This window comes from Castor canadensis, chromosome 11, assembly GCF_047511655.1.
Source record: "Castor canadensis chromosome 11, mCasCan1.hap1v2, whole genome shotgun sequence".
Lineage (NCBI taxonomy): Eukaryota > Metazoa > Chordata > Mammalia > Rodentia > Castoridae > Castor > Castor canadensis.
This window is the reverse complement of record NC_133396.1, coordinates 121503482-121530208: the sequence shown is the minus strand read 5'-3', so window position 1 is coordinate 121530208 and position 26727 is coordinate 121503482. Positions and strand designations below refer to the sequence as shown.

At 38.1% G+C, this 26727-nt stretch overlaps 1 protein-coding gene across 5 annotated transcripts in view; it reads right to left on the bottom strand.

Annotated features, from left to right (window-relative positions):
- Lpgat1 (lysophosphatidylglycerol acyltransferase 1) overlaps positions 1 to 26727 on the bottom strand; it is a 113062-nt gene that overhangs the window by 47878 nt on the left and 38457 nt on the right. For all 5 annotated transcript variants that reach the window (XM_074048378.1, XM_074048380.1, XM_074048377.1 and 2 more), the window contains exon 2: positions 25642 to 25906. In XM_074048378.1, the coding sequence (XP_073904479.1) occupies positions 25642 to 25879 (238 nt within the window). In that variant the 5' untranslated portion in view covers positions 25880 to 25906. The remainder of the gene's footprint in view (positions 1 to 25641; positions 25907 to 26727) is intronic.

The window sequence follows — 26727 nt, the reverse complement described above, 5'->3', positions numbered from 1 at the left end:
ATTATCATTGGCAAGCACGACTTAAGGAGAGCAGGAAAGTAAAAAAAAAAAAAAAAGAAAGAAAGAAAGAAAATAATAATAACTGGTAATTAGCTTTAACTGGCACTGAGCTTTGCTTTAAGACTTGTACGGTTTTCAGAAAGAGTGCTAACAGCATTTTGGGTGGAGCAACACTTCCTCCTATAGTCATCAGTATTGCCACACGCCTATCATCCCTAGTTAACACGTCCCAGTTTCAACCCAAAAGGCAATCCCAAACATCCTGCCTCTACTCCTATTTAAGAAGCACTGAGTTAAAGGGACTAAAATAAATTAGGTCAATATAAGCCTGAGGTAAAATCAGGGTGAGGTAAAAATAACAAATAAGAACCATCCTAACATGATATGCTTAATAGAAACAAAGATTCATTTCTCTGATTCCCTACCCACCTTCACTCATTCAGTTCCCAGGATGGGGAAGCCAGGAGTTTGGAAGTCTTCTCTAGGAAATCTGACCAGCCAAGAACAAAGACCTGTAAATACTGACATCTGGGGTTCCCCAATGAAATGTTCCAAGCACATCATCCTAAAATGACACTTAATGTCAACAAATCTCAGATACTTGAATGGCCACCACTCAACTTTTTAGTCACTTACTCTTTTTTTCTTTTTTTTTTGTGGTACTGGGGTTTGAACTCAGGACTTAAGTTTGCTAGGCAGATGTTCTTCTGTTTGAGCTATACCTCCAGTCCTTAGTCCCTTCCTCTTCAAACAAGAGGAGATAGTTGAAGGGGGATCACAAAATGCCACTCCAAAATATGTCATATGTTGCTGAAGGCAACTGAGAAATGGCACATGTGGGATGGGCTCTCTTATGTTCCCCCTTTCTGCCTAGAAGCAAAGCATAAATTTCCCAGGTACCAGGAATATTCTCTTGAATGTTCTTATAACTGGGAATGGAGTCAACATGGGGTGAGTCTGCCCAGATAAGCCTCACTAAAATAACCCTTATCCTCCCTGTTTTCCTATATATTTCCTAGTCAGTTCCCACAATTTACTGATCCTAAAGGCCCATCACTTTATCTAGTTACTTCTCCACTATTTATTACCCTTTGTTAAAATGATATGTAAGAGACTGAGTCTAAATGCTTCTTTGGAGTTTTTAGTCCTTGACTATTAAGCCCTCTATCCCACCTAAAAATATTAACATTAAATAAAATTTGTATACTTTTCTAATGTCAATCTGTCTCTTTTTTTCTGACTGTACTGGGGTTTGAACTCAGGGCTTACTTAGCAAGCACTCTATCACTTGAGCCACACCTCAGGTCCTTTTTGCTTTTGATTATTTTTTCAGATAGGTTTTCACATTTTTGCCCAGAGCAGGCCTCAGACTGAGATCCTTTTACTTAGGCCTCCCACATAGCTGGGATTATAGATATGAATCACTGCTCTGGATTCAATCTGTCTTTTCTTGGTCTAATTCAGAGGCCCCATTCACAAAACCTAAGAAAGCAGAGAAAAAAAATTTTCATTCTGTATATAGTCATATATATCCAGATATAGAAGCAAAGAAAACCCCTTAAAGTGAAAGAGATCAAAGCAACAGAAAAATGAAAAGCCTGGGGGAAACAGGTAATACATGATAAAGAATATTTGAAAACAGACTAGCATTAATATGTCATGGGGCTAGGGGTCTAGCTCAGTGGTAGAGTATCTATCTAGCAGGGCAAGGCCTTGGGTTCAATCTCCTGTATCACACACACACACAAATCTATACTGAGGTTAAGAGTGATAATGATATGACAAACAAAAGACATGAACAATGTGCTTTAAAAAAAGAAAAAAGGAAGCTGGGCACAGCAGCTCACACATCTATAATTCCTAGCTACTGTAGGCAGAGATCAGGAGGATTGTGGTTCAAGGCCAGCCCAGGCAAAAAGGTTGTAAGACCCTATCTCAATCAATAAAAGCTGGGCATGGTGACACACCCCTGTCATCTCAGCCATGTGGGAAGCTAAGTAGGAGATCATAGTCCAGGCTGGCCCCTGCATAAATGTGAAATCCTATTTGAAAAATACCTAAAGTAAAAAGGGCTGGGGGCATGGCTCAAGTTGTACAGCACCTGCCTGGCAAGTGGAAGATCCTGAGTTCAAACCCCAGTACCATAAAAAAAAAAAAAAAAAGACCTGTTGGAAATTAACATTATAGAAAAAAAAAGTCTCAATAGAAGGACTAAGAGATAAAGTTGGAAAAATCTTCCAGGCATGAGATCAAAACACAAGATGAAAGAAAAGATTTAAATAAAATCCAACATTCAAATAACAGAGGCCAAGTACATGGGTTATTCCTATAATCCCAGTTACTCTCAGCTACTCAGGAGGTGGAAATTGGGAGAATCATACTTTGAGGTCAGTTGGAGCAAAAAATTAGCAAAACCCTACACCCAATAGCTGGGCATGGTGGTGCATGTCACCCAAGTTACCTGGGAGCATAGAAGGTGGATCACGGTCCAAGCTGACCCCAGCATAAACTCGAGATTCGATTTCCAATATAACTAGAAGCAAAAAGGGCTGGGATGTTGCTCAAGTGTTAGCGCACCTGCCTACCAAGTGTAGAGCCCAAGTTCAACCACCAGTACCACCAAAAATAAAATGAATAACAGGAATTCCAGAAGAAAAGAACAGAGAAAAAGAAATAATGAGAAACATCTGCTCCACAAGGTACAATGGCATGCACCTACGGTTCCATCTTCTCAGGAGGCTGAGGCAGGTCTACGTGTTGAAAGCTTCATCCCAATGCAATAAAGTTGGGAGATGGGACCTAATAAAAAGTGACTAGGTCTTAAGGACTCTGCTCTCATGAATGGACTAATGTCATTAGCTTGAGAGTGGCTTATTATAAAGTGAGTTTAGTTCCCTCTTTCTGTCTACCCTCCTGCCTTCTGTCATGGGATGGACAGCAGGAAGGTCCTCCCCCAGATGCCAGTGCTATGCTCTTGGACTTCCCAGCTTCCACAATGGTAAGCCAAATAAATGTCTCTTGTTTATAAATTACCCACTCTGTGGTATTCTGTTATAGCAGCAGAAAATGAACTAAAACAACATCTAAGAATGTGGATTGCCAGACTGACAGGGTACATCCAGTAACCACCACAGCGTCCCCATGAAATTTCAGAGCAAAATGAATCAAAGAAAAGGTACTGCAGATTACCAGAATGAAAAAAAGAGACCACACACAAAGGCTAAGGAATCAGACTGACTTCTAAATTTCTCAATAGCTACAGAGAGCTGAAAGACCGTGAAGTTTTATCTTTAAAATCCCAGGGAAAAACTACCTCCAACCTAGAATTCTCTACCCAGTCAAACTATCTATCAGGTGTGAGGACAGAAAAACATTTTCAAGTGTGCAGTATTTTAAAAAACTAACCTTTTTGCTCTCAGGAAGATACTGGATGATGTTCTTCACTAAAATGAATAAATAAATGAAGAAAACAACAGACACATGACGCAAGAAATTGGGAATGTAACCCAGGAGAAAGGCAAAAAGAATTCCCAGAATGACAGGGAGTAAAAAAAAAAAAAAAAAAAAAAAAAAAAATCCCAGATATAAGCCTTAGACCAGACTTAGTTGATATCAAGTCCAATCTGGAGCAAACTAAATGTTACCAGAAAGACTGTCCAAAAACAATGAAGTTGAAGCAGCTGATGACTTAAGGGCAGGTCTAAAACTGACAAGGAGCTTAAGGGTGAATTAATGATCATTTTATAAAATCATAGGAAAAAATCATAAATCTAGGGAAAACTCTTCAGGAGAGTAAAAAAAAAGTTTCATAATGGCTCAGTTATGAAACCATTTATATATTGATAAAAAAAGTGCAAATAGTTATATAACCCAAATTATATATATTCATAATACATACTAATAAAAAAGGAAAATTCCAAATATTCGTTACCCAAATTATAATAAAATTTAAATACAACCTAGAAAATCTACTTTTAAAGTACTACTTAAGAGTAAGGTAAGAATCCAGGCCTGGTGGTTCATGCCTGTAATCCCAGCACTTGGGAAGCAAAAGTAGGACAATCATGACTTTGAGGCCAGCCTAGATTACATAGTGAGTTTCAGGTCAATCTGAGCTACATAGCAAGACACTGTCTCAAAAATACATACAGACAGACAGAAAGACATACGAGAGCTAATCTTCCTTGAAAAGGTATGGATTTCTGAATATTGAAATAATATGTGATCATTACAGTAACCCAGAACAATATCAAAAAATACAAAGAAGAAAATCACCCCAATCCAACTATCTAGGAATAAGAAAACACTATTAAAAATCTGCAATGTGCTAAGCACCAGTGGCACATTTCTATAATCCTAGCTACTTAGGAGGCTGAGATGGGGAGGATCGCAGTTCCAAGCCAGAACAGACAAAAAAGTTCACAAGACCCAGACACACTGGTGTACACCTGTCATCCTAGCCATGGCGGAAAGTCTAAAATAGGAGGATTGCAGTTCAGGTTAGCCTGGGAAAAAAGTGAGACCTTATCTCAAAAATAACAAGAGAAAAAAGGGCTGGGGATATGGCTGAAACAGTAGAACATCTGCCTAGTAAACACAAAGCCCTGAGTTAAAACTCCAATACCACCAAAAAAGAAAAAAAATTTGCAATATATATTCCAGTGATTTTTTTACATGTTTAATGATAATCTGAAACCAAAGGAATGTTTCTTAGCATAACGTGTGAACATTTGAAAAAATTTTAATTAGCTGTCATTACATATTCTTCTATAACATGATTTTTAATAGCTATATAACAATTCATTACATGTAAATCCTATAGATTAGTTAATTCTCTAATGAGGACTGGCTATTGACTATAGTAAAGAACTAGACAAATAAACACAGAAAGCAAAGAACTATGGGATTTCTGTTCTAACAAGTTCTGTAACTTTTACGGATTAAAAATGCCAAATCACCAAAATAAGTAAAAACATAAAAGTTTATTTTGGGAAGCTATGGAAGTATTCTGTATCTTGATTGTGGTGGTGGTTACATAGCTGCTTACATCTGTCAAAATTCATAGACTATACCCCAAAAAGAGTGAAATTCACTCTTGTAAATTACACTGCTGTAAACTTGAAACATACAAAAATTTTAAAATTCTTTGAATGTAAATAAATTCTAAGCTGATAGAATATCAATGAATACATACAAGGAATTAAAAGCAAGTGCAGAAATCAATGACACAGAAATCAGAAAACTAAGAGAAAGTCAATAAAACCAAAAATGATCTTTGAAAAGGTCATTTTAATTTGAAAATTAATTTCTAAGGAACAAAACTAACAAAGGGGGCTGGGGGTTAACTCAGTGGCAGGGCTTGCCTAGCATGTGCAGGATCCTGGGGTCAATCCCCAGCACTGCAAGAAAATAAAACAAAAATCAAACAATAAAACACATGAATCACCAATGTCAGAAATAAAAGAGATGATGTCACTACAGACACCAAGGATATTTAAAAACAAAAAAGGGAATAGTAGCTGGGTATAGTGGCACATGCCTATAACGCCAGCATTTGGGAGGCTGAGACAAGAATACAGAGTTCAAGGCCAGTGTGGGCTATATCAGAATACCTTGCTTCAAAAAAACAAAAGTAAAACCAAAATTAAAGTTTGACAGCTTAGGTGATATGGACCTTGAAAACTACCAAGAATCACCAAGATAAAACAGACAACCTGCATAGTCTATTTATATTAAATAAATTTATTTTATAGACAAACTTTTCTAAAAAATAATTTGCCAGGCCCAGAGTATTTCACTAGAATGTTCTACCAAATCGTTGAAAAAATTAATTCACAAAATAGAAAAGGAGGGAATATTCTCATTTATTTTATGAGACCAACATTACCCAGATGCCAAAATTAGAAAAAGAAGGTGAAAAAAAACAACAAAAGCTACCTACCAATATACATCATGAATACAGGCAAAATTCCTCAACAGAATATTAACAAAAAGAATCTAACAATATACCCCATTTCAAAGTTACATTTACTTCAGAAATGGTTCATTGTCAACAATTAGTCATTGTAAAATGGATGTGGTGACACACACCTGTAATCCCAGCTACCTGGGAAGCAGAGGCAGGAGGATCTCAGTTCAGACCAGTCCCAGAAAAGTTAGCAAGACCCTATCTTAAAAACAAAATGTAAACAAAAGGGCTAGGATAGTAGCTTAAATGGTAATAGGTTTATCTAGCTTTTGCACAAGGCCCTGGAATTCATCCCCAGTACCCAGGGGGTTAAAAAAAAAAAAAAATCAATGTAATCCACCAGACTGAGTTTAAAGAAGAAAACCCTCATGACATGAATTGATGCAGAAAAGCTTTCAATAAATCTCAATACCCATTCATGATTTAAAAAAAAAAAAACAAAACTCTCAGCAAACTATGAGTAGAAAGGACCTTCCTCAATATGATAGTTTTTCTACCCAAAACCTACACTAGCACAATATTTAGTAGTGTTTAGAATGCTTTCTCCCTATGGTTGAAAACAAGGCAAAGATGACCACAATTACCAACCTTATCTAACACTGCACCAGAAGTCCTAACTAGTTTAGTAACGTAATAAAAAATGAAAAGGTACATAGGCTGTAAAAGAAGAGAGAAAATTCTTCATAGATAACATGATTGCCCAACTAAACTATAAAAAGTTCCCATCACTAATAATGAATGAGTTTTGCAAAGCTGCAGGATACAAGGTCAACACATAAGTAACAATCATTTCTTTATACTAGGAATGAACAATAGGAAACTGACATGTTTTTCAGATTCCACTTACAAAAGTTCCCCGCAAGGTGAAATACTTAACTAAACCACATATACAGAATCTATATACTAAACACTGATGAAAGAGATCGAAAGAGCCCAAATGAAGATATACACCATGTTCAATGAACTAAAAGGCTTAATATTGCAAAAATGAACCATGAACTGTTACATTCTACAAATATAACATAATTCCAATCAAAATACCAGAAAGAATTTTTGCAGATAAATGGCTTCTAAAATTTATACAAGAAGATCAACAAACTAGAATGGCCAATATGACTTTGAAGAAGAAAAATAAAGTTGGATTTTAAAACTTTCCATAAAATTGATTAGGCATAGTGTGGTATTGGTGAAGGGACACACATAAATCAATAGAACAGAAAAGAGAGTCCAGAAATAGAACACACTAATATAGCTACATAACTTTTGACAAAAGTACAAAATTAGTTGAATGGAGAAAAGAATGGCCTTTTCAACAAATAGCGTTGTAAAAACGTGAACCTCCACTCAAACCTTGTACCTTATAACTAAACTCAAAATGGATCACAGCTATATGTAGAAGATAAAACTTCTAGAAAAAAACAGAGAAGATCTTCATGACCTGGGATTCTGCAAAGGGTTTTTAGATACCACAGAAAAAATACAGTTTCACAGCAAAAGGAAATAAAACCAATAAATTATACTTTTTCATATTTAAACATATTGTTCAGGAAAAGATACTGTTACGTGAATAAAAATGGGAGAAAATATATATAACTGCATATCCAATAAAGGATTTTTAGAGAAAATCACAAACTTTATTCAAGATGATTTAAATAAACATGTTTGTGCATAAAAAGCCTCAATAGCCAACGTTCTCCTCAAGGTGATTCACAGGTTCCTTGCAAAAGCTCATCAAGGATATGAAGCCACAAAGAAGTACAATAGCTGGATGAGGTGGTGCAACCCTGTAATCTCAACATTCCAGAGATAAAAGTTCCTTTCTATTTATCTGTAAGTTGACCAACAGAACACTATACTGAATTCAGGGATTACAATTTCAATCAAAGACACTTTAATTTTATCCCATTTGGAAAACTCTAAGTAATGGAATTCAGTGGACTCTGCCTAGATTACTAAAATGAGATGCTGGAAAAAGGGAAGGACTGACTTCTCAACGTAAGCAATCACATCAAATTATCAGGGAAGAAGTACACCATGGAGTGTACTTTGCTACCAGAGCTCTAAAAACCTTTGGAATCAGACTTTGACATACAGTAAGGGTTTGGATCTTAAAAGAAAGTTAGAAACAGAAAGAAATAAAGATGTTTTCCTCTAAAGCCCTTACTTTACAGGTATTTTCAATCAAATATGAGAAACACCTATGCCTGCTCCTTGCCTGACTGAATAGTTGCAAAGAAAAACATACAGATGGTAAGTATAAATAATTTTCACCACCTCCTGTTCACTATTCCCCAAAGAACTTACAGATGTAGTCATTCATTCAACTAGGTTCATGTGCTTCATAGAGAAACAAACACAGGGTTCAACCACTGAAAAGGATGTAAGTGTGTGCTGGAATTCTATCACAAAGTAATTAACTTATGAAATTCAACTGTATGAGCTTAGCAAAAAGAAAAAAGAGGGAAGTAGGTAAGTGAGGAGGGCGGAAAGAAAAAGAGATAAGAATTTTAAATAGTACATGCAATTTTATCTGCCTTTCCAGTCAACACATGCACACCTTGAAGTAGGCATGAGACTGAATTGTGAATCTGCTATTCTCTTTCATTTGCAGCTCTTGTGTGCCTGTCATCATGGAAGCATCTCGATGACCTATATAATTTTAGTTTTTAAAGATATGGTTACTTCCAGACCAGGTGTTCTTGGTTCACACCTATAACCACAGCAACTCAGGATGTGGAGATTGGGAGGATTGAGGTCAGCCCAAGCAAAAAGTTAGAAAAACCCCATCTCAACCAACAGTTGAGTGTGGTGGCACACACCTGACATCCAAATGGAAGGGTCATGGTTCCAGGTCAGCGTGGGCATAAATGTCGGAATCTGTTCCCAAAATAAATAAAGCAAAAAGAGCTAGAAGCATGGCTCAAATGGTAGAGCACCTGCCTTAAAAAAATACATTTCCTTCCGTATAAAGTGTAAAACAACAGTGACTCACACTTAGAGATCAGGAGGATCACAGCTCAAACAAAGGCTGGGCAAATAGTTTGTGAGGCCCTCCAGCTCCAAAACCAGAGCAAAATGAACTGGAGGTTCATGGTTCATGAGATAGAGTGCCTGCTTTGCAAGCTCAAAGCCCTGAGTTCAAACCCAGACCCACCAAAATAAATAAATTAATTAATTAAATAAAATGTATGACTTTTTTTTTTGCATTGCTGGGGTTTGAATTCAGGGCCTTCTGCTTGTTAAGCAGGCACCCTACCACTTGAACCACACCCTAGCCCGCCCATAAAGCCAACTTTTTAATAAGGTAGTATGATTCCTACCCTCAAGGAGTTTGCTCACTTTTGGGGACTACAAGACAAAGTGGGAAATAACAAACTAATATGTACCAGAGGAGGAAGGGAAAGAGGAAGTCCTTTGGCATTGAAACATGAATGAAGAGATACCAAAAACATGGGTAACATCTGGAAGGGGTGCTGGGAAATGGGGAAACAAGGTTGTGTCTGTAAATAAAAAGTTCAGCTTATGGAATTACTTTTTAAAGTCATATAATAGAATTTAAGCTAGGGAATATAAAATTTTTTATGTCACCATGTAGGTGACAAGTTGTTTAAATAGAAAGCCCGGGTCCCACCCACGGAGAGCAGCCACTACTCAGCTCCAGTCTCACACTTACATTTGATATTTGGGTGTGTGGATTCAGGCCACTAGATTCTTCAGTTCTTTAAGAGGACAGTTATGTGCTACATAAGGAGGTTTCAGTTAATGATGAGCTGAGTTCACAGCAGTGGCTATATTATATAACCTAGGTGTGTAACCTAGGTTTTTTTAAGTACACTCTATGATGTTCACACAAGGACAAAAATCTCCTAACAACAAATTTCTCAGGAAATATCTCCATCATTAAGTAACACATAATTATAATTGGAATCTGAAGAATTTTTGTGAAAGTTAAAGAAAAGGGAAATTAACCAGAGAGGGAGGTTCTGGAGCAAGCAGGGAAGAATGGAATCGAAATAAAGGGATGGCTCTTGATTAAAGGAACATTCTACACTGCAGCAGGAAGAATAAAGGGAAGAGTACGCAACGATACGGCTGAAGGGGTAGGACTGGGAAGCAAGATTACTAGACTGCCAGAATGCTTAATATTATTTTATAGAGAACAGAGAACCAGTGATAAAAGAAACTGAAAATATGAGGGAAGAAATGAAGGCTGTGAGAATGAGAGACAATAGTGGTTTGTCACATGGGGGTATTTTTTAAGATAAGCATGTCTTAGATAGAGTTGGGGAAACCCATTAAAATTAGAGGGCAGAAAGCAGGATATGAGCATCCATACCAGCCAAAGCCCAAGAGATCGCAAGCAAAGAAATTCTCAGTTGGGGTTAATGTAGCTTCTGGTTTGAGGCTTGGACACATTCCCAAAATTTGAAATCTAGGAAAGGAAGAGAAGAAAGTACTAAGAATATGATGAAATGAGAAACTAACTGCACTATTAGTAAAATTTTCCTATTCTGAAGGGCTTTCGTTCATAATCTCTCAATTTCTGCAACAGCCCTACATACAAGCCAGGGGTTAGTCTTATTTAAAGTTAAGGACCAGACACAATAATCACACAAGGTAATACTCCAAATAAACACCATGAATCTGAAGGTCCAAGTCTGCTGATACCTGAAACCAAAGCAAGGACTGCCCCCATCTAATGAGTACTACCATCTGACTAAAAGTGAAGTGTGCCATTTTCTCATGGTATAATGGGCTTTGGAGCAAAGAACTTCACTCAAAGACCAGCTTTGCCCCGCAAGAGTCCCACTGAGCAAGATGCGTACCTTCCACCGTTGCTCATTATATAGCGGGGTTGATGTTACCTCCTCTCAGGACCGTTTTCAGAATTAAGTAAGAATACATGCAGAAGCACTTGCTAAAAGGCCTGGTACACCAAGTACTCATTGCAATAAGTTTCTCTTCTTTCAGGAGGCATTCCCAGTTCTCTACTGTTTGCATGGAAGTTACTAGCCTGACTGCTAAATGGAGTAAACAGGCTTTTCTTTTAAAAATAAGTATTATCAGAGGATTAATAATTCTTAAGGGAATCAGGGAAATTAACCCAAAGAGAAAATGATAAATTGAAGAATTTAGGGTCACAGAAAACCTATCATTTCAAGATGATACTAATAGGTTGAAGAATGTAAAAACAAGACACAGAGACAGGAGAGAATAAAGAGATTACATAATTAGAACACACCTTATGTATATCTTTCTCACTGAACAAGGAGTGCAACCTAGAATCCATGGGGTCCATGAACAGACTTGAAGATTTGTGACCCCTTGTAACCGTTTGTAAGATTGTAAGCATGTGCACAGTTCTGTAGAAAGACCTGCCACACCTACATATACAAGATAATTGGTCAAATCCTGGGACCCTGTGAATGTTACCTTAAATGATCAAAAATGTTATTAAATGAAGGATCTTGAGAGGAAGAGCTTATCCTGGATTATCCAGATGGGCCTTAAATCCAATGACACTTTTCCTTATAAGAAATACACACAGAAGAGAAGCTGGCAACACAACAGAGCCCAAGTAATATACTCACAGCCCAGGAACACAACCCAGAAGCTGGAAGGGGCAAGGGATCTACCCTCGCGCTTCCAGAGGGTCTTGGCTCTGCTGGCCAACATTTGCTGTATGGGATCTTATCCAAGTAACCACTTGTTCCCTTGTTTTTAGCTAATTTTGTTTTACTTTCTGTGTACTAGATATTTTATCTTTTGGAGTTCATAAAAATCTCTTTCAGAATCCAATGAAAGTTATGCCTTCCCAAAGCGCAGCTTGTTTTCCAGGACTGCGTAGCAAATTACTACAGAAAAGTTGGAAGAGGAGTTGGGGGATACCACTATAAAGCAGAGTTGGCAAACTTTTTCCTAAAAAGGGTCAGAACAGGATATGCAGGCTAAGAGACAAAAGTCAGGATATTACGTACATAATATTTTGTAACATATTCCTACAGGATTTTTGTTGATACAACTCAATATATAAAAATGACTGAATACAACTCTAATACAAATCTACTAATGAGAACAAGGGAATTTTTTTCTTGTGAGATGTAATACTTTGCTTAACTGGAGTTCAAAATCAGTGTTTTTGTTAATCAAATTGACTGCAAATGCTCAGCTATTAAATTTTCTTTAGCTGGAGGGGACTTACAAAACAGGAAGTAAGCTGGATTTAGCCATAAGTTTGCCAACTCTGCTGTAAGGTAGAAGAAGAAAGAATTGCAAACCTTTGCCCTTAAGCAATCATCAAGTTAAAGAGACAGAAGAGCAAAGGTAAAATAGTGAAGACCGTGAAGCAGAACGCGGAATGTTAGCTGCTATAGAGCAGTAATTCTTAACCTTTTAAAGTATGAGCTTTCTTTTCAAGGCTAAACAATTCTTTTCAACACCTCTATATAACAATTTTACTACTGAGTGAAAGTAACATGAAAGCAATTACGTAACAAAAAGCAACTACAGTCTATAATGCTTTGAAAGGATTTATTATTAATAAAAAAAGATATTACATGTTAGGAAAATATTAGCACACATTTACAGGTACATGACTTGTTCATCCACAAATGCATATGGATTCCTGACCCCTGGGGTAACTCTGGAACACTGCAGGAAATCTCAGCCCAATGGTTAGGAATCACAATAACTACCACAGAAAGTTCAGAAAGAGACAATGGCAGCTAGAGTTGTGGGAAATGGTGTTGTGGGATTAGAAAGGCAAGTAGAAGTTGTGGAAGAAATGGAAGAACAAATTTTAGGGAGAAGAATGTAAATGAGAAAATGCAGAGAGGCTATGGGAAAAGCAGCTTTACTACTAAGTAGTGTGAAATAGAGCAGATCATGGAGGCTCTGGACCTCTCTGCCTGTCTCTGCCACAAGCGCCAACATTTAAGTGCTTTCTATGTATTGAGCACTGACTGGCATTCTCATTCAATCCTCACCAAGCATAGTTTCCTAAACACATTAGGTGTGTAAGTAAATGACCCCAGTGCCATCAGGTACAACCCAAAGTGGGTTAGGATCTAGTTTTCCATCTTAGAAATAAAAAAATTTTTAAAGCCTTTCCTGAGCTCTGTATCCTTTCTGCAACTATCACCCTCTATTCCTGCAGAGCCAAATTTCTTGTTTCCATTTTATCCCTTCCAATTCATCACTCATCTCCAACCCACTCCAATCTACTTTCCAATCCTACCACCTCAATGAAGCTGCTCTTGCCAAACGCAATAAAAGATATATTAGATCTCATCTTACAAAACCAAAACTCTCAGCAGCATTCAGCTACTCCTCCCTCCTGCCATCAACACAGGCTTGAAAGGCTGTTGACTTCTGGGGCACTGCACTTTCAAGGCAGAATTCCCTCTAGTGCTCCAGTCCCTTCTCCTGAGTTCGCACCATCAGCCTCCCCAGCCTCCACATCAGCACTCTTTAGGGGCTGATCCTGGGCTTCTCACCACCCAGAACTTAGTCCCCCTAGATGATCTCGCCCAGCCCCACAGTTTTAAATACCACTGACAGTTTCTCTTTGTAGCTCAGTCTTCCTTCTGAGTTCCAGAGTGCATATCAGGTCGTTTTCAAAGCTCCACTTGGATAATTCTCATTCATCTACCCTAAGCTACATTCTTCTCTCTTATTGCTACTTCTCTGATCTCCCCATTCATCCAGCAGTTCCCTCTGGAAACCTCAAGGGCATCCCTATCACATGTTCCTCTATGGTATCCCCATGTCTAATCCCTCAGAAGTCTTGATAGTTTTCCCTTTTATAAAACTCTCCTATTTGGGCTGACTGAGTGGCTCAAGGGGTACTGCACCTGCCTAGCAAGCACTAGGGCCTGAGTTCAAACCCCAGTACCAGTTTAAAAAAAAAAAAACAACTCTAATTCACTTCTTTCCATCTCCATTACTATCACCCCTAGACTAATCACCTGTCACTTTTACCTGGATAAGGAAAAAATTTTCCAGAGTACCCCACCCAGCACACTCCCTATCATTTCTGTCTAATCCATTCCCACAAAACAGGCAGAGTACAGAATTACAAAAAAAAGTCAGTTTTCATCACTCCCTTATTTGGAATCCCTCACAGTTTTCTCCTAAGATAAACTTCAAAGTCCTTAACATGCACCACAAGGCCTCAGAGGATTTGGTCTCACCAGCTTCCCACCAATTCTGGCTCCTCTCCCCTCATGCAGCCAATCTGGCCTCCCTTTGTCCTCCAACACACAAACCCTTTTCTGCCTTTGTGATGTCCTTCCTCCTGGCCAACTTCTACTCATTCAGTCTCTGTGTCCCTTTCTTGAGGAAGTCATTCCTCCCTGACACCACTAAGTCTCCAGACTATGTGTTGTTAACATCCCTGAGCTCCTCCACTTGTCTTCAGAGCACTCTCACGATAGTGATTACATGGTCATTATGTGACTGCTACTATCTGTCTCCCACACTAGTGAGTAAACTCCTTAAGAATAGGAGCTATGCTGCTCTGTTGCCACTGTACTCCCAGCTACCAGCACAATGTATGACACGGAATAAGCATTCAATTTTAGACTACTGCTTATTTTTTGTTGACTGATTTAAAGTGACACTATTAGCTAAGCTTGAATGCCCTCAAATATATTTTAAAACTATATTTACTTAGAAATACCTTTCTTCAAAAGGTTAGCATACTTGTGTCTTAAACACAAATACAGAAATAATTAAAACTATCATTTATAGAATGTCAAACACCATGCTACTCATTTCATATTTCTACTTCACAAGAAACATCATGACCTCCAAAATCAAGATGATAAAACTAAGCCTCAGAGAAATTAAGCAACTAGCTCAAAGTTATACAACTAGCCAAGTGGGGGTAGCAGGATCCAAACTCACTAACTCAAAAAACAATGCTTTCTTCTAACACATTATGCTATCCCTGATATCATACTCAGTTAACAATATCTGGTATTTGTAATAGATCTATTTACAATTAATATTATCAAGTATCCAAGTATCTTTAAAAGGGCTGCCCAAATTCTAATTCTATCCTAACCATATAAAATAGCCTATGACAATTATATATTCCAAATGACATTCTTGTTGTTTATCCATGTAATATATACTTCATTCTATAAAATAAATTTACTTCCAGTTAATTTTGTTCTCTGCAAGACCTCAATTAACTTTTAAAAAATGGAACCAGCACATTAGGTGAGAATGTACATATCAACTGTCATTTTTTCACAAAACTTTTCACAAACACATTTCGAACACAGTGTTCATGCTAAACTCAACTATTCCCAAAACTATCCATCAGAATAAAATTATGCCAAAAGTTCTTTTTGGTACAAATTAATCTAAATCACACTCTGTAGCCCAATATTTTATAAATCAATAACTTTGCTAACTGGTAGTAGGCAGTCAACAAATATTTGATCAATTGTTCTACAACATACTTCTAAAACTGATGTCCTGTTTTTATGAGAGAGCAATAACAATATTTATAAGACAACTCCTAGTAAAACACATAACTTAAAAACATTTTCTTATTTTAAAGACAGGAAGGGGTCATCTTACCTAAATATGTGTATTAATTTCAAAAAATACTGTTCTAAGAATTTTAAATCAAAAATGGTTTTAAATTAGGATTTCTGAGCAATGAACTAGCCTCATTATTAACCTTTTAATACATAACAAAAAGGACAGTGAATTTTTGTCCACATTTTTATTAGCACATATTAATTATACAATGTGGGGGAGTCATTATAGGATTATAAATCTTTAAGAGTTAATATACGATAAAATATACTTAACACTTGAGGACAACTGGCATAAGGGGAGATATACAGATCAATGGAACAGAGTTGAGAGTCCAGAATAAATCCATACCTCTGTTATCTATTGATTCTTAAGGATGCCAAGATCATTCAATGTGGAAAAAAAAACCAGACTTTTCACCAAATGCTAGGACACTGGATATTCACATGTCAGAGAATGAGGTTTGGGCCCTTATCCCACTGCATACAGAAAACTGGATTACAGAACCAAATATAAAAGCTAAACTCTTAACAAGAAACAGATACAAATCTTCATGACTTTGAACTAGGTAATGGTTTATGAAGCCACCAATGAAAAAATACATATGAAAAACATATGGTCTAGGGCCCAGAATTTAAAAAGAACTCTTATAACTTTATTAGTCAGTTTTGCATTACTAATACCTGAGATGGGCTAATTTTATAAGGAAAGAGGTTTATTTGGCGGCTGAAAGTTCAAATGGCATGGTACAGGTTCAAGCAAGCCCTGCCACCCAGCTACTTTATCTCATAGCATATTGCAATGACAGAAGCCTGCAATCACTTCACCAAACAGAAGTCAGAAAGAGACTGGGTGGGGCCAGGTTCAGACTTTTATAACAATCCCCTAAGAGAACTACCAGACCTCCATAAGAAATATCTTAATCTCCTCCAAAGAAATAACCCCCAATTGACTTGAGAGCTTTGCAAGTGACCCTACCTCTCAAAGGTCCATACCACCTCCCACACAATACTGCCACCCTGGGGACCAAGCTCCCAACAACACACAAACATTAGCGTAACTCCACAGTGAAGACAAATAACCCAACTAAAAAGGACAAAAGATGTGAAAGAACACATTCCAATAAATGCATGAAAAGATAATTTTTCCTTAAGGAAATAGAAATATCTAAACCACAATGAGATACCACGTCACAACCACTTGAACAGCTAGATTTTAAAACATTAAAGCAAAAAAAAAAAAAAGAAACTAACAAGCACTGGTGAGGATGTTGAGAAACTGGAACCCTCCTTCCCTGCTGGTGGAAATGAACTATAGTGCAGCTGTTACGGAAAACAGTTTGGCAGTTCCTCAAAAGTTAAACATAGTATTACCATATGACCCAGCAATTTGATTTCTGGGTCCAAGAGAATTAGAACCGTATGTCCACATGAAATTTGTGTATGAATGTTCCTAGCAGCATTATTCATAATAACCAAAAAGTGAAAACAACCCAAATGTTCACATTTTGTCTATCTATCCATACAATGGAGTATTACTCAGCCATCCTAAGGTATGAAGTACTGATACGTTACAATGAGGATGAATATGAAAATATTATGCAAAGAGAAAGAAGCCAGACATAAAAGCTCACATATCATATGATTCCATTTATACGAAGTGTCTGGAATAGGCAAATCCACAGAGCCAGAACATAGATTAGTTCTGGCTAATAACTAGTAGTGGTTGCCAGGGGCTAAGACGAGAAGGGATGGGGAGGGAGAGCTAATGGGTTTGGAATTTCTTTCAAGGGTGATGAAATGTTGTGGAATTAGATAGTGGTAAAGAATGCACAATTGTGTGAGTATACTAAAAACACTGAATTGTATACTTCAAAAGGATGATTTTTATGGTATGTGAATTATAACATACTATATATGCTTAACACTAACACAATACTGAATATAATTTTGTGTTTTGATGATTCAGAAACACCTTGATGTATTTAAATTACAAGTGTTTTCCCTTAAAGTAACAATGAAAACTTCTAATTATAGCATATACAAATTTCTAGTTGATAGCATATATAATATACATAATTCATTTAGTGTGCTAATGTTTAATGAATTTTTTTTAAGTTTGGCAAAGTGTTTTGCTAGCAAGATTTGATCAAATCTAGTAAACCTTGGGGAAAAAATGTAACATCATAATTAATCTTTTTTCTAGTTATCTATAACATAAAATAAGACATTAGCAGACTTGCTTTGTTTTTCCTAGTTTAAAATATGAAACAGCAAAGAGCAGTAACTAATTTCTAATCACCTAGACTCTCCGTGATTATATTCATAAGATGAAATGAGACGTCCTCCTAACTGACGAGCACAAACAACAGGACACATTCCACCTGGCTAGTGACACACTACATGAGGCTTGAGAAACCTCAGGGCCACAGCACTTGCCAATCGCTCTTCATGTTCTGGTTCCCACAGAATGCCTCAGCTTTATGAAATGAGTAGGTAAGCTCACCAACAAACTCTCAGTTGAAAATGATAGAGTTTAGTAGTTCCAGGCCCTACTAAGGTCTATGAATTTCTGTAATGCCAAACAACTATTACATGCTTAACAGACACAGACTAGTAATTACAATTTGAATTTTTTTTAAAAAAATGAATATTTTAGGGGATCTTAAGTCACTGGGAGCCAATCAGGTAAGATGAGGCAAATGACCATAGGCGGCTCAAGGGAAGGGAAGGAAGAAGTGGCCATGAGGGACCTGGAGATCGCAGGCCGTAAACATAACTCCAGAAAACTGCTGCCAGCAGGAGGGATAGCTCAGCATGATCCAATCTCTAGTTTCTCAAGAGAAGCTGGAAATGCAAATTTTTATTCTTGTTTTATAAAATATCCCTAATTTAAAAAAAAAATTAGATGCCTACATTTCAAAGTTTAAACAGTGCTAGATAAGGTTAAATAAGCACATCAGCTACTGAATATGGCCATTAGCTTACACATTCTGAAAAGAAACTCTAAAAACAAAGGTTAAGTATTTAGTAAACCCCAATTTTAGATCGGGAATGGTAAATACAGGAAACTAGTTTATAATATTTTCAAAGTTTAGGGACATTGGTGATCCTTGAAGCTTTCAAGGTGCTCCATAGACCATACCATAATGAATGGCATTAGTGTCATGTTTTATTCACAGTCTGGCTCCATTCAAACCTCTTACAAACTCAGGAAAATGTAGCTCATTAAGTTACAAGGAATAAAAAGGTATCTGACATGGCACTGACTGAGAAATACAAGAAAAATGGAGGAAGTCAGGTATAATGGTACATGCTTGGAATCCCAGCACTCGGGAGACTGAGGGAGGAGAATGGGCTACTTAATGAAACCCTGGAGTGAGCTTTCTCTCGCTCCTGTTACTACTGACCTAACTGGGCTAACTGGGGGCGATGGGAGATGCAGAAAGGACAAAGAATAGACAAACATGCATAAAGCTGCGGCCAGGTGTGCTGGGCACTTGGATGGAGACAGCCACGTCGCTTTTTTACTTCTCTTTTCTGCTTCTTTTCTCTATCTTTATGCTTAAGGCCTTGCTTCTAGAAGTCTTCTTTTTTAAAGTCTCTTTCCTTAAACTTGCTCTGTCCCACGTTTTCTCTTAGCTTTTCTTTAGCATAATCTCTCTTAAAGTCTTTGCCCTCAGATTTGCACTGTCCCATCAGATTTGCAATGTTCCATGATCTCTCTTTAGTTTTCTTAAAGACTCTTGGTGCTCAGACTTGCACTGTCCCATGTTCTCTCTTTAGCTTTCTTAAAGTCTTGGTCCTCAGATTTGCAGACAATCAATAGCAGCCATTTCCTCACAAGCTCCAACCAATTCTATTAACCCCTCTTTAGCAATTCCCCTTCAGCAATTCTTTTACCTTCAGAAATCCTCCCTCAGCCATTCATTTTCCCCCTTCAGCAATCTCCCTCCAGCCGTTTCTCTTCAGCCAAAAAACCCCCCATCAAAAAGCCTCCCTATCCAAAAGCTTCACATCCTCCTTCAGTCTTTTATATCCAGTGGTAAACAAGGAGGTGGAGCACAGTTCTCAGGGAGGGGCGTGACACTGTAACCTGCATTCTCTAACATAAACAACTTAGGAAAAGCAGCTGAGCTGCATCTCACCTTCTCACTCTCTTCTACAGTTGGGGCTGTGCCAAATCTCAGCCTACAGATTACTTGACATAAATATCTTAGGAAAAGTAGCTGCTCTGCATTTTACTCTTGCCCTGTTCTGTGGCTGGGGCTGTGCAGAACTCAGCCTGTAAAATATTGAGTATAATGGGCTTAAGTCCTCATAGGTTTCTCCTACTCTGCTGCCCACAAAACCTTGTCTCAAAAAATGGGAGGGAGGGAAGGAAGGAAACAGGGAATGAAGAAAGGAAGAGAGGAAGGAAGGGAGGGAGGGAGAGAGGGAGGAAGGAATAAAAAAGAAGAAAGAAAACTGATAGAAATGTGCAACATATACTAACTACAAAAAACAGTCACCAGGATAACTGCAGTGGAGAAGGTAAAAATTATAATGATCTTCTTTTGTTTTGTTTTTTTTGAGATAAGTCTCTCTATGTAGCCCAGGCTGGTCTCAACTGGAGATCCTCCTACCTCAGCTTTCTAAGTGCTGGTATTACAGGTATATATACCACCATGCCCAACTATCACCAAATATTCTTGCATGAATTTAAGAAAACCAATGAAGCCACCACCCCTATGAGCAAGATAATAAAGTAGAAATACAAGAACTCAAGGGAGAATATGTAGGTAACAGGAATAGGGAAAGTATGAAGTGGCAGAACTCAACAAAGACATAGGAGAATAAACAAAACCATCACAAAAATGAAAAGGAAACTGAAAGAACAAAGAAGAGACATTGCACAAAATACAGAAAAAGAGCTGGAGGCATGGCTCAAGTGGTAGATTATCTGAAACAAAAGGGCATTAAAATAGTAAAAATTAAGAAACAGCCTAGGAACATTATCCAAAGGTCAGAATTGGCTCTTTAAATACAAAAATAAACTTGTGGCAAGATCAATTCAGTTAATGCTTAAGGGGAAGTAACTGCAAAACCTCTATTTCAATTTCAACATTAATAACAAAAGGAGAGACAATAATAGTACCAAACTGATAAAATTGTATTTAGCATTTTGACTAAAATGACAAAGTGAAATGATGAATGCATTAATGTGAAGCACTTACAACACTACTTGGCTTACATTTCAATAAATGTTAGCTAATATTATTGCCACAAAGATAAAATTTCAAAGTGGCACATTATTCACATCTTTTGAATCTGTTATTATTACTGATGATAGAATTAGAAAAGACACCGACAGAGAACTATTTCCCTAATGGTGGAGGGGAACCCAGGAAATTGAAGCCTCTTCTTCCCTAAGTTCCTTATGTCGTCCCTCCCACCACTTACTACTGATGCCAGATCAGGAGACTCTCTTTTTCACCCCATGGTACATTTCTCTTAGAGCATCATTCAATATGAATGGTACACTGTCTCCTATCAACACTGCTGTGAGTTCCTTAACTTCAGCAATTATGTTTTCTGCATATCAGCAATTCTAGGACACCTACTCCTACATATAAAAGAAGCTCAATAAAAAGCTGCTACATTAACAAATAACTATTTTATATGGTCTGATTCATAGGCTTGAGATCAGGGTTTATATTTTATGGGCTGCAACTACTTTGTTTTTAGACCTTTCAGGAAGATAGATAGCTAAGGAATCTCAGGTGAGATCAGCAAAGAAAGACACTCATGCTTGTGTGTAATCCTAAAATTTGAGAGGCTGAGGTAGGAGGATCATTGCACCCTGCCTGGACTACATACCAAGACTCTGTCTCAAGTAAATAAGCAAAAAAAACAAACAAAGTCTGAAAAACAGAGTTGCTTAGGCTAGCACTATAGCTCAGTGGCACAGTGCATGCCTAGCATGTATGTAACCCTGGGTTCAATTCCTAGCATTGTAAAAAATAAAATAAAATAAAAGATCAAGAAAGAGGTATTTATTGAGCAGTCTGTGAGCAGCAGGCAACAAATTAGGCTATAGGATGTAAACAATACCCAATGGGCATGAAGCAGGTAAGCACTCATCTCTCTAGCGAGTAGAGATATTAAAGTTAAAGCTAGATCAGTACCACTGACTTGCAGAGGTCTCCTAAGCTGCAGTGTTCTTCCCACTAGAGCAATGTCTTTCAAATGTTGACTGCACTCATAGTAAAATATATATTATACACACACACACACACACACACATTCTGTAGCACCACTCAGTATAGATATACACGTTCCTGATCTTTTCTATTTAATTCTATTCAATTTCACTTTTAAAAAATGCTCATCCTCACAGACTATATTGATTTTATGACTCAACAGTTGAAAATACTGCTATAAAAGATATATTTTTAAAACTTTCTCTAGAATTTCAAGGTCAGATATAATTCCTAAACATTAATTTTTCTTGTACAACAAAATTTTATCTCAACAAAAAAAGTAGGACACTACCAAGATAACCACAAAATCAAACAGCCCACAAAGATGAACAAACATCCATCACAGCTAGGGAGTGGGCAGAAACTAAACCTAATTTGCCCCGGCCTTCCATAAAGCCACCCCAAGCAAATATCCAATCCAAGGAAAATAGTATTTGCCAAACAAAAACAGTTTGGTACCAAGTCCCCTGGCACCCCAACTCCCTGCCAGTCAGACTTTGGCCCAAAAGACTCAATCCTATGTAGAAATTCAGAAGCTTCTACTTACAGAGACAATCTATAAACTATTTCAAACACAGAGATTTTAATTAAATGTGTTTGGATGACAATGACTTTATTAAAATAAGTGAGAGAAAATTAAAACAGACTGTTTTAAACAAGCACATTTTGTTTTGTACAAAATCTCTCTCTGTAACTTGCCAGTCTTCGCTTTAGTTGGTGGGAGGGATGTACTAAATTATCCCAGGTCCAAATAGAGCATGTAGAAGCCAACATCTCTTTTGGGTTAACCTTAAAATATTAGGGCAAAGGCAGTATAAAACTTTTTCTTATGAGATGGATGCTCCGCATTTATCACTAAAGGAAAAGTGAAAATAATCACCACCACCTAGTAGCAAGCTGGTATGGACAAACCCCTCTGTCTACAGAATTCTTTTTAGAAATGTGCTCCCTTAACAAGACAATCAGAAAAACCAGAAAAATCCCCTCTCCATCTTCTGTGTACACTGGAAGCTCTCCAGCTGAGAATATAAGCTAAGAATAAGACTGTTCATTTAAATTCTTGGGCTTAATGACCTCACCATTCCTCACCCAAGAAGCATGTCTGCATTTAAGGACTTATTTTAATATATCTTTCTTTACACCCAAAAGAAGTATGTTTATTTATTTATTTGCAGTGCTGGGGATGGAATCCAGGGATCTGTGTATGCTAGGCAGGTACTCTGCCACTGAACTGCATCCCTAACGCAAAAATCTATTTAGAACTAGAGAAAGATGTTCTTTTTTATAAAGATAAAATGCAATTTTCTTCACAGAAGGGAAAGAAGTAATAATTACTATTTATTACTCTGTCAAGTAGAACCTTCTGTGACAATAGAAGAGTTCTGTATCTACACTGATCAATATGTGGCCACTAAGTCACCTGTACAGAACACCTGAAATGTGGCTGGTATGACCGGATTTCAATTTTACAATATTTTAATTCATTTAAATTTAAATAACCACATGCAGCTAGTGGCTATCATGGGGGGGCAGTGTAGGTCAGACAATCATTATGGGTCCTCAGCAGCACAGCAAAGTAATTGACTTGTCTTACACTGAAAGGTTGCAATTTGAAAAGAGGATATTCTAAACCAGTGTTCAATTTTCAGCTTCCTAATTAATACTTGAGGCTTTCTCATAAATTTTGGTAATTTTTATTCTAAAACATTAACATACCAGATCTACTGAGCAGAATTCTGATAACAATGTTCAGCTTTCCATCTGTGAATCTTAGGGTTAGAGAAAAGAAACAAACAAACAAACAAAAAACAAGTCCACCATCCTCTTGGTAGGAAGGGAAGAAAGGCTGCTACAGCCCCTGTGGTCCTTTTGCGGGCACACCTGCTCATCAACCCTGTACTGGTTGGCCTCCATAAACCTGGTTGTGGCTTTCAACAAAATTCATCCCTACGTTTGTTTGATCTCTTTACCGTTCTGTTCTGACCAGCCTATGACTAGACTCTCTAAAATCAGCTATTCTACCTATGGGAAACCACTTTAAATGTGCACACTAAAATATTCTGTATTCAAATGAGAAACTGATCAAATCGTCCAAATGCAGTAGCCTGAAGAGGAGCAGATGCTCTTCTAAAATAGCAGATCATGCACTTTCCAGGTAGGTGGCAGAAGAAGCTTCACAGTTCTATGGTGAGAAAGGAAGCAATACCCCAAGAAAATGCACTTAAAAATGTATTGCAGCTGCGCTATGACTGTAGGGTAACTAATTTTAAGCACCAGTACTGCATTCCTCATAACCTCAAGGTCAATAACAAATTAATCTTTTTCACCTTCCCATCACACTGACACATAAACACAAACATTTCAGCAATTTCATTATGTTTAAGTAGAATAATCTTCTAGAACTGGTTTCTAAAAAGAATATGAGTTCATTTAAAACAAGCAATTTAAGTATACTGTACAAAGAATAAAGCCACTAGTTATCACATAGCACGTTTGGGAAAGTTCAAACTGTATCAGGCAAAGCCACTCTAAGACAGCAGCTCAATTCAGATAAGGATTCAGCAGCACAGACTGAACTTCATTTTTTTTTTCCTCTCTACCACTGCTACTGCTACCACCAAGTCCTAAAAAAGACTAAAAGTTCGCCTACTGTATCCAAAAAACACTGGAATCTCAGCAAGACCAGTATAAGGAAGCAATGTATACACTACAAGGCTTGCAGAATAAATGGCCATGCTGGAATAAAAAAAAAAAAAAAAAAGGCCTCATCTGTGCACCTGAGAACATTCTGACATAGCAAGAATCAGCCAGACCCCAGAAAAGCTGTGTACTGTCAGTTCTTTTCCCATGAGTATGGATAAAATCTGCAGATGTTGCCTGGGCAGGAAAGAGGGAGACAGAATTTAAGATGGAGAACTGCCATGCAGCCGACCCTGAGAGTACATAACCTACCTCCTCACTCTTCCAAGCTACGAACTGCAGACCACTGACCCCGGATCTGCTGCATGACCCACCAGTTACGTGTTTTCCTCATAAGAACTTCCACATCTGACAAGCACTAGAAACCTCACTGCTTTCTTCATTATCCTAATTCTTAGAGAAAAAAAATCAAATAATACAGTAAAAGATACATACAGCATTTTCACAGCAGAAGCAGAAGCTCTCAAAGTACATAAGGCATACAAACAGAAAATAAACCCCACTTCTCATTTAGTTCTACAAAAGTCCACTTCAGAACAGCGCTACTACTACTCCCCAAAATGAAATTTAAAAGCAGAAATAGAAATCTATTTAAAGACACTCAGGAGATAAACTAGCTTAACAAAGATAATTTTTAGAAAAATTTAACCTTCTCAGATTTGTGAGATAAAATATAGGTACTAGAAATCAAAAGAAACATACATAACAGAAAAGAACCATGGAGGGAGCTTGGATTAAAATGTTAACACAGTACAATATCACATTAAACGAAAAACAAACTGTCTTAGCATAAATACAGCTCAGGTGCTTTTCTAAATCCCCAATGTTTATGGACTAAGTAGGTTTTCACTTTATAAGACTCCAAGTCCAATATAATGCACTCCTGTTCCTCCAAGAGAGCTTTTGCAGACAAGTTTTAATAAATGAATGTCAATCTCACTAAACACGTTATTTAAGGGACTCATCAATATTTAATTATGAAATTATACTTCTGGAAATACCATGCTTCCTGAGATTCTGAAGAGAAACCCAACAAAACTATTTCCTACTTAACTTTTCAATGGTGAAAGCATAAAGGCATCTTCAACCGAAAACATAATCTATACTCAATCATGGCTCCTGACTTCAGCATAACACTGCAAATTTTTTTCATGTGCATTCAACAAAAGTACTCTCTTACCTGTATATCCCGCATACCATCCCCAGGAAGCCACCATTCCTAAAAGCCACTTGTACATGATTCCTTCAAGATACCAGAAGCGCTTACTGTCCAGCACCCGGAGGGGCTGCAGGAGAATCACATAGCAGATGTAGGACGGAATAGCAACCAGGTTGTTGGCGACCATGAAGGCGAATCTCATCAGGGCTTTCACCAACATCCAGCCCAGCCACGGAGCTTCTTCCAAAGTCACAGCCATTCTCACATTGGACTCGGTACTGTCTTTCTAGGGTGGAAGGAAGAATGCATTTAAAAAGGAAAATGGATGAAACACATCCAAATAGTCAGCAGCCTATAAATCACCTCCAGCACGGTAAAAATAAAAAGGGGGAGGAAAAAAAAAAAAAAGAAAAAGAAAAGAGGGTCTAAGCTTTCCGGGTGTAGTACCTCGGTGATCTCTAGGGGAAATTCCAGATGGGGACAGAGAGCCGGGGAGGAGGAGGCGCACAAGGTCAGGGGAGCAGTTCACCCGGGCAGGCAGGGGGCTTGTCATATTTAGCAAATGATAACACAATTCCCACTCACTAATTGGTGGCACCGCGGCGTCCCACTGCGGTTATCCATTTGGACTTTCAGAAAAGGAAGACTAAAACAGAGCCACTTGCTTCAGACACCCTTAGTGTCTGCAAACCGATGACACTGGGGACCTGAGTAGGACAGAGACAGGGACACCTCGGTCCGATCTCTGAGAAATGGGTCTCCGGGCCACCACCATTCCTGCACGCCGGTTCATTCGCATCAGCCAAGAGCCACGCTCGGAAGCCTCCCTGGCAGCAATCGGGTTTTGTTTCCCTTCTTTTAGAGGAAAGGGGGCCTAGACAGCAGAGTACAAGGTGACAGAAGAAAGCGGGGTAACTAACAGGGCGAAAGGAGGAAGCGCAGGAAGGGGGAAGGGAGACGCCAGAGGAGGGTGAGGTGAAGACGGGGGGCGAGGGGTGAGGAGCACCGGGCAGCGGCGACGGTGAGGAGGGACTGGGGTGGCCGCGCTCGCTCCGCCGGCCGGGGACGGCAGCGGTTTCCGCGGCCGAGGAAGGAGGGGGTCTCGCG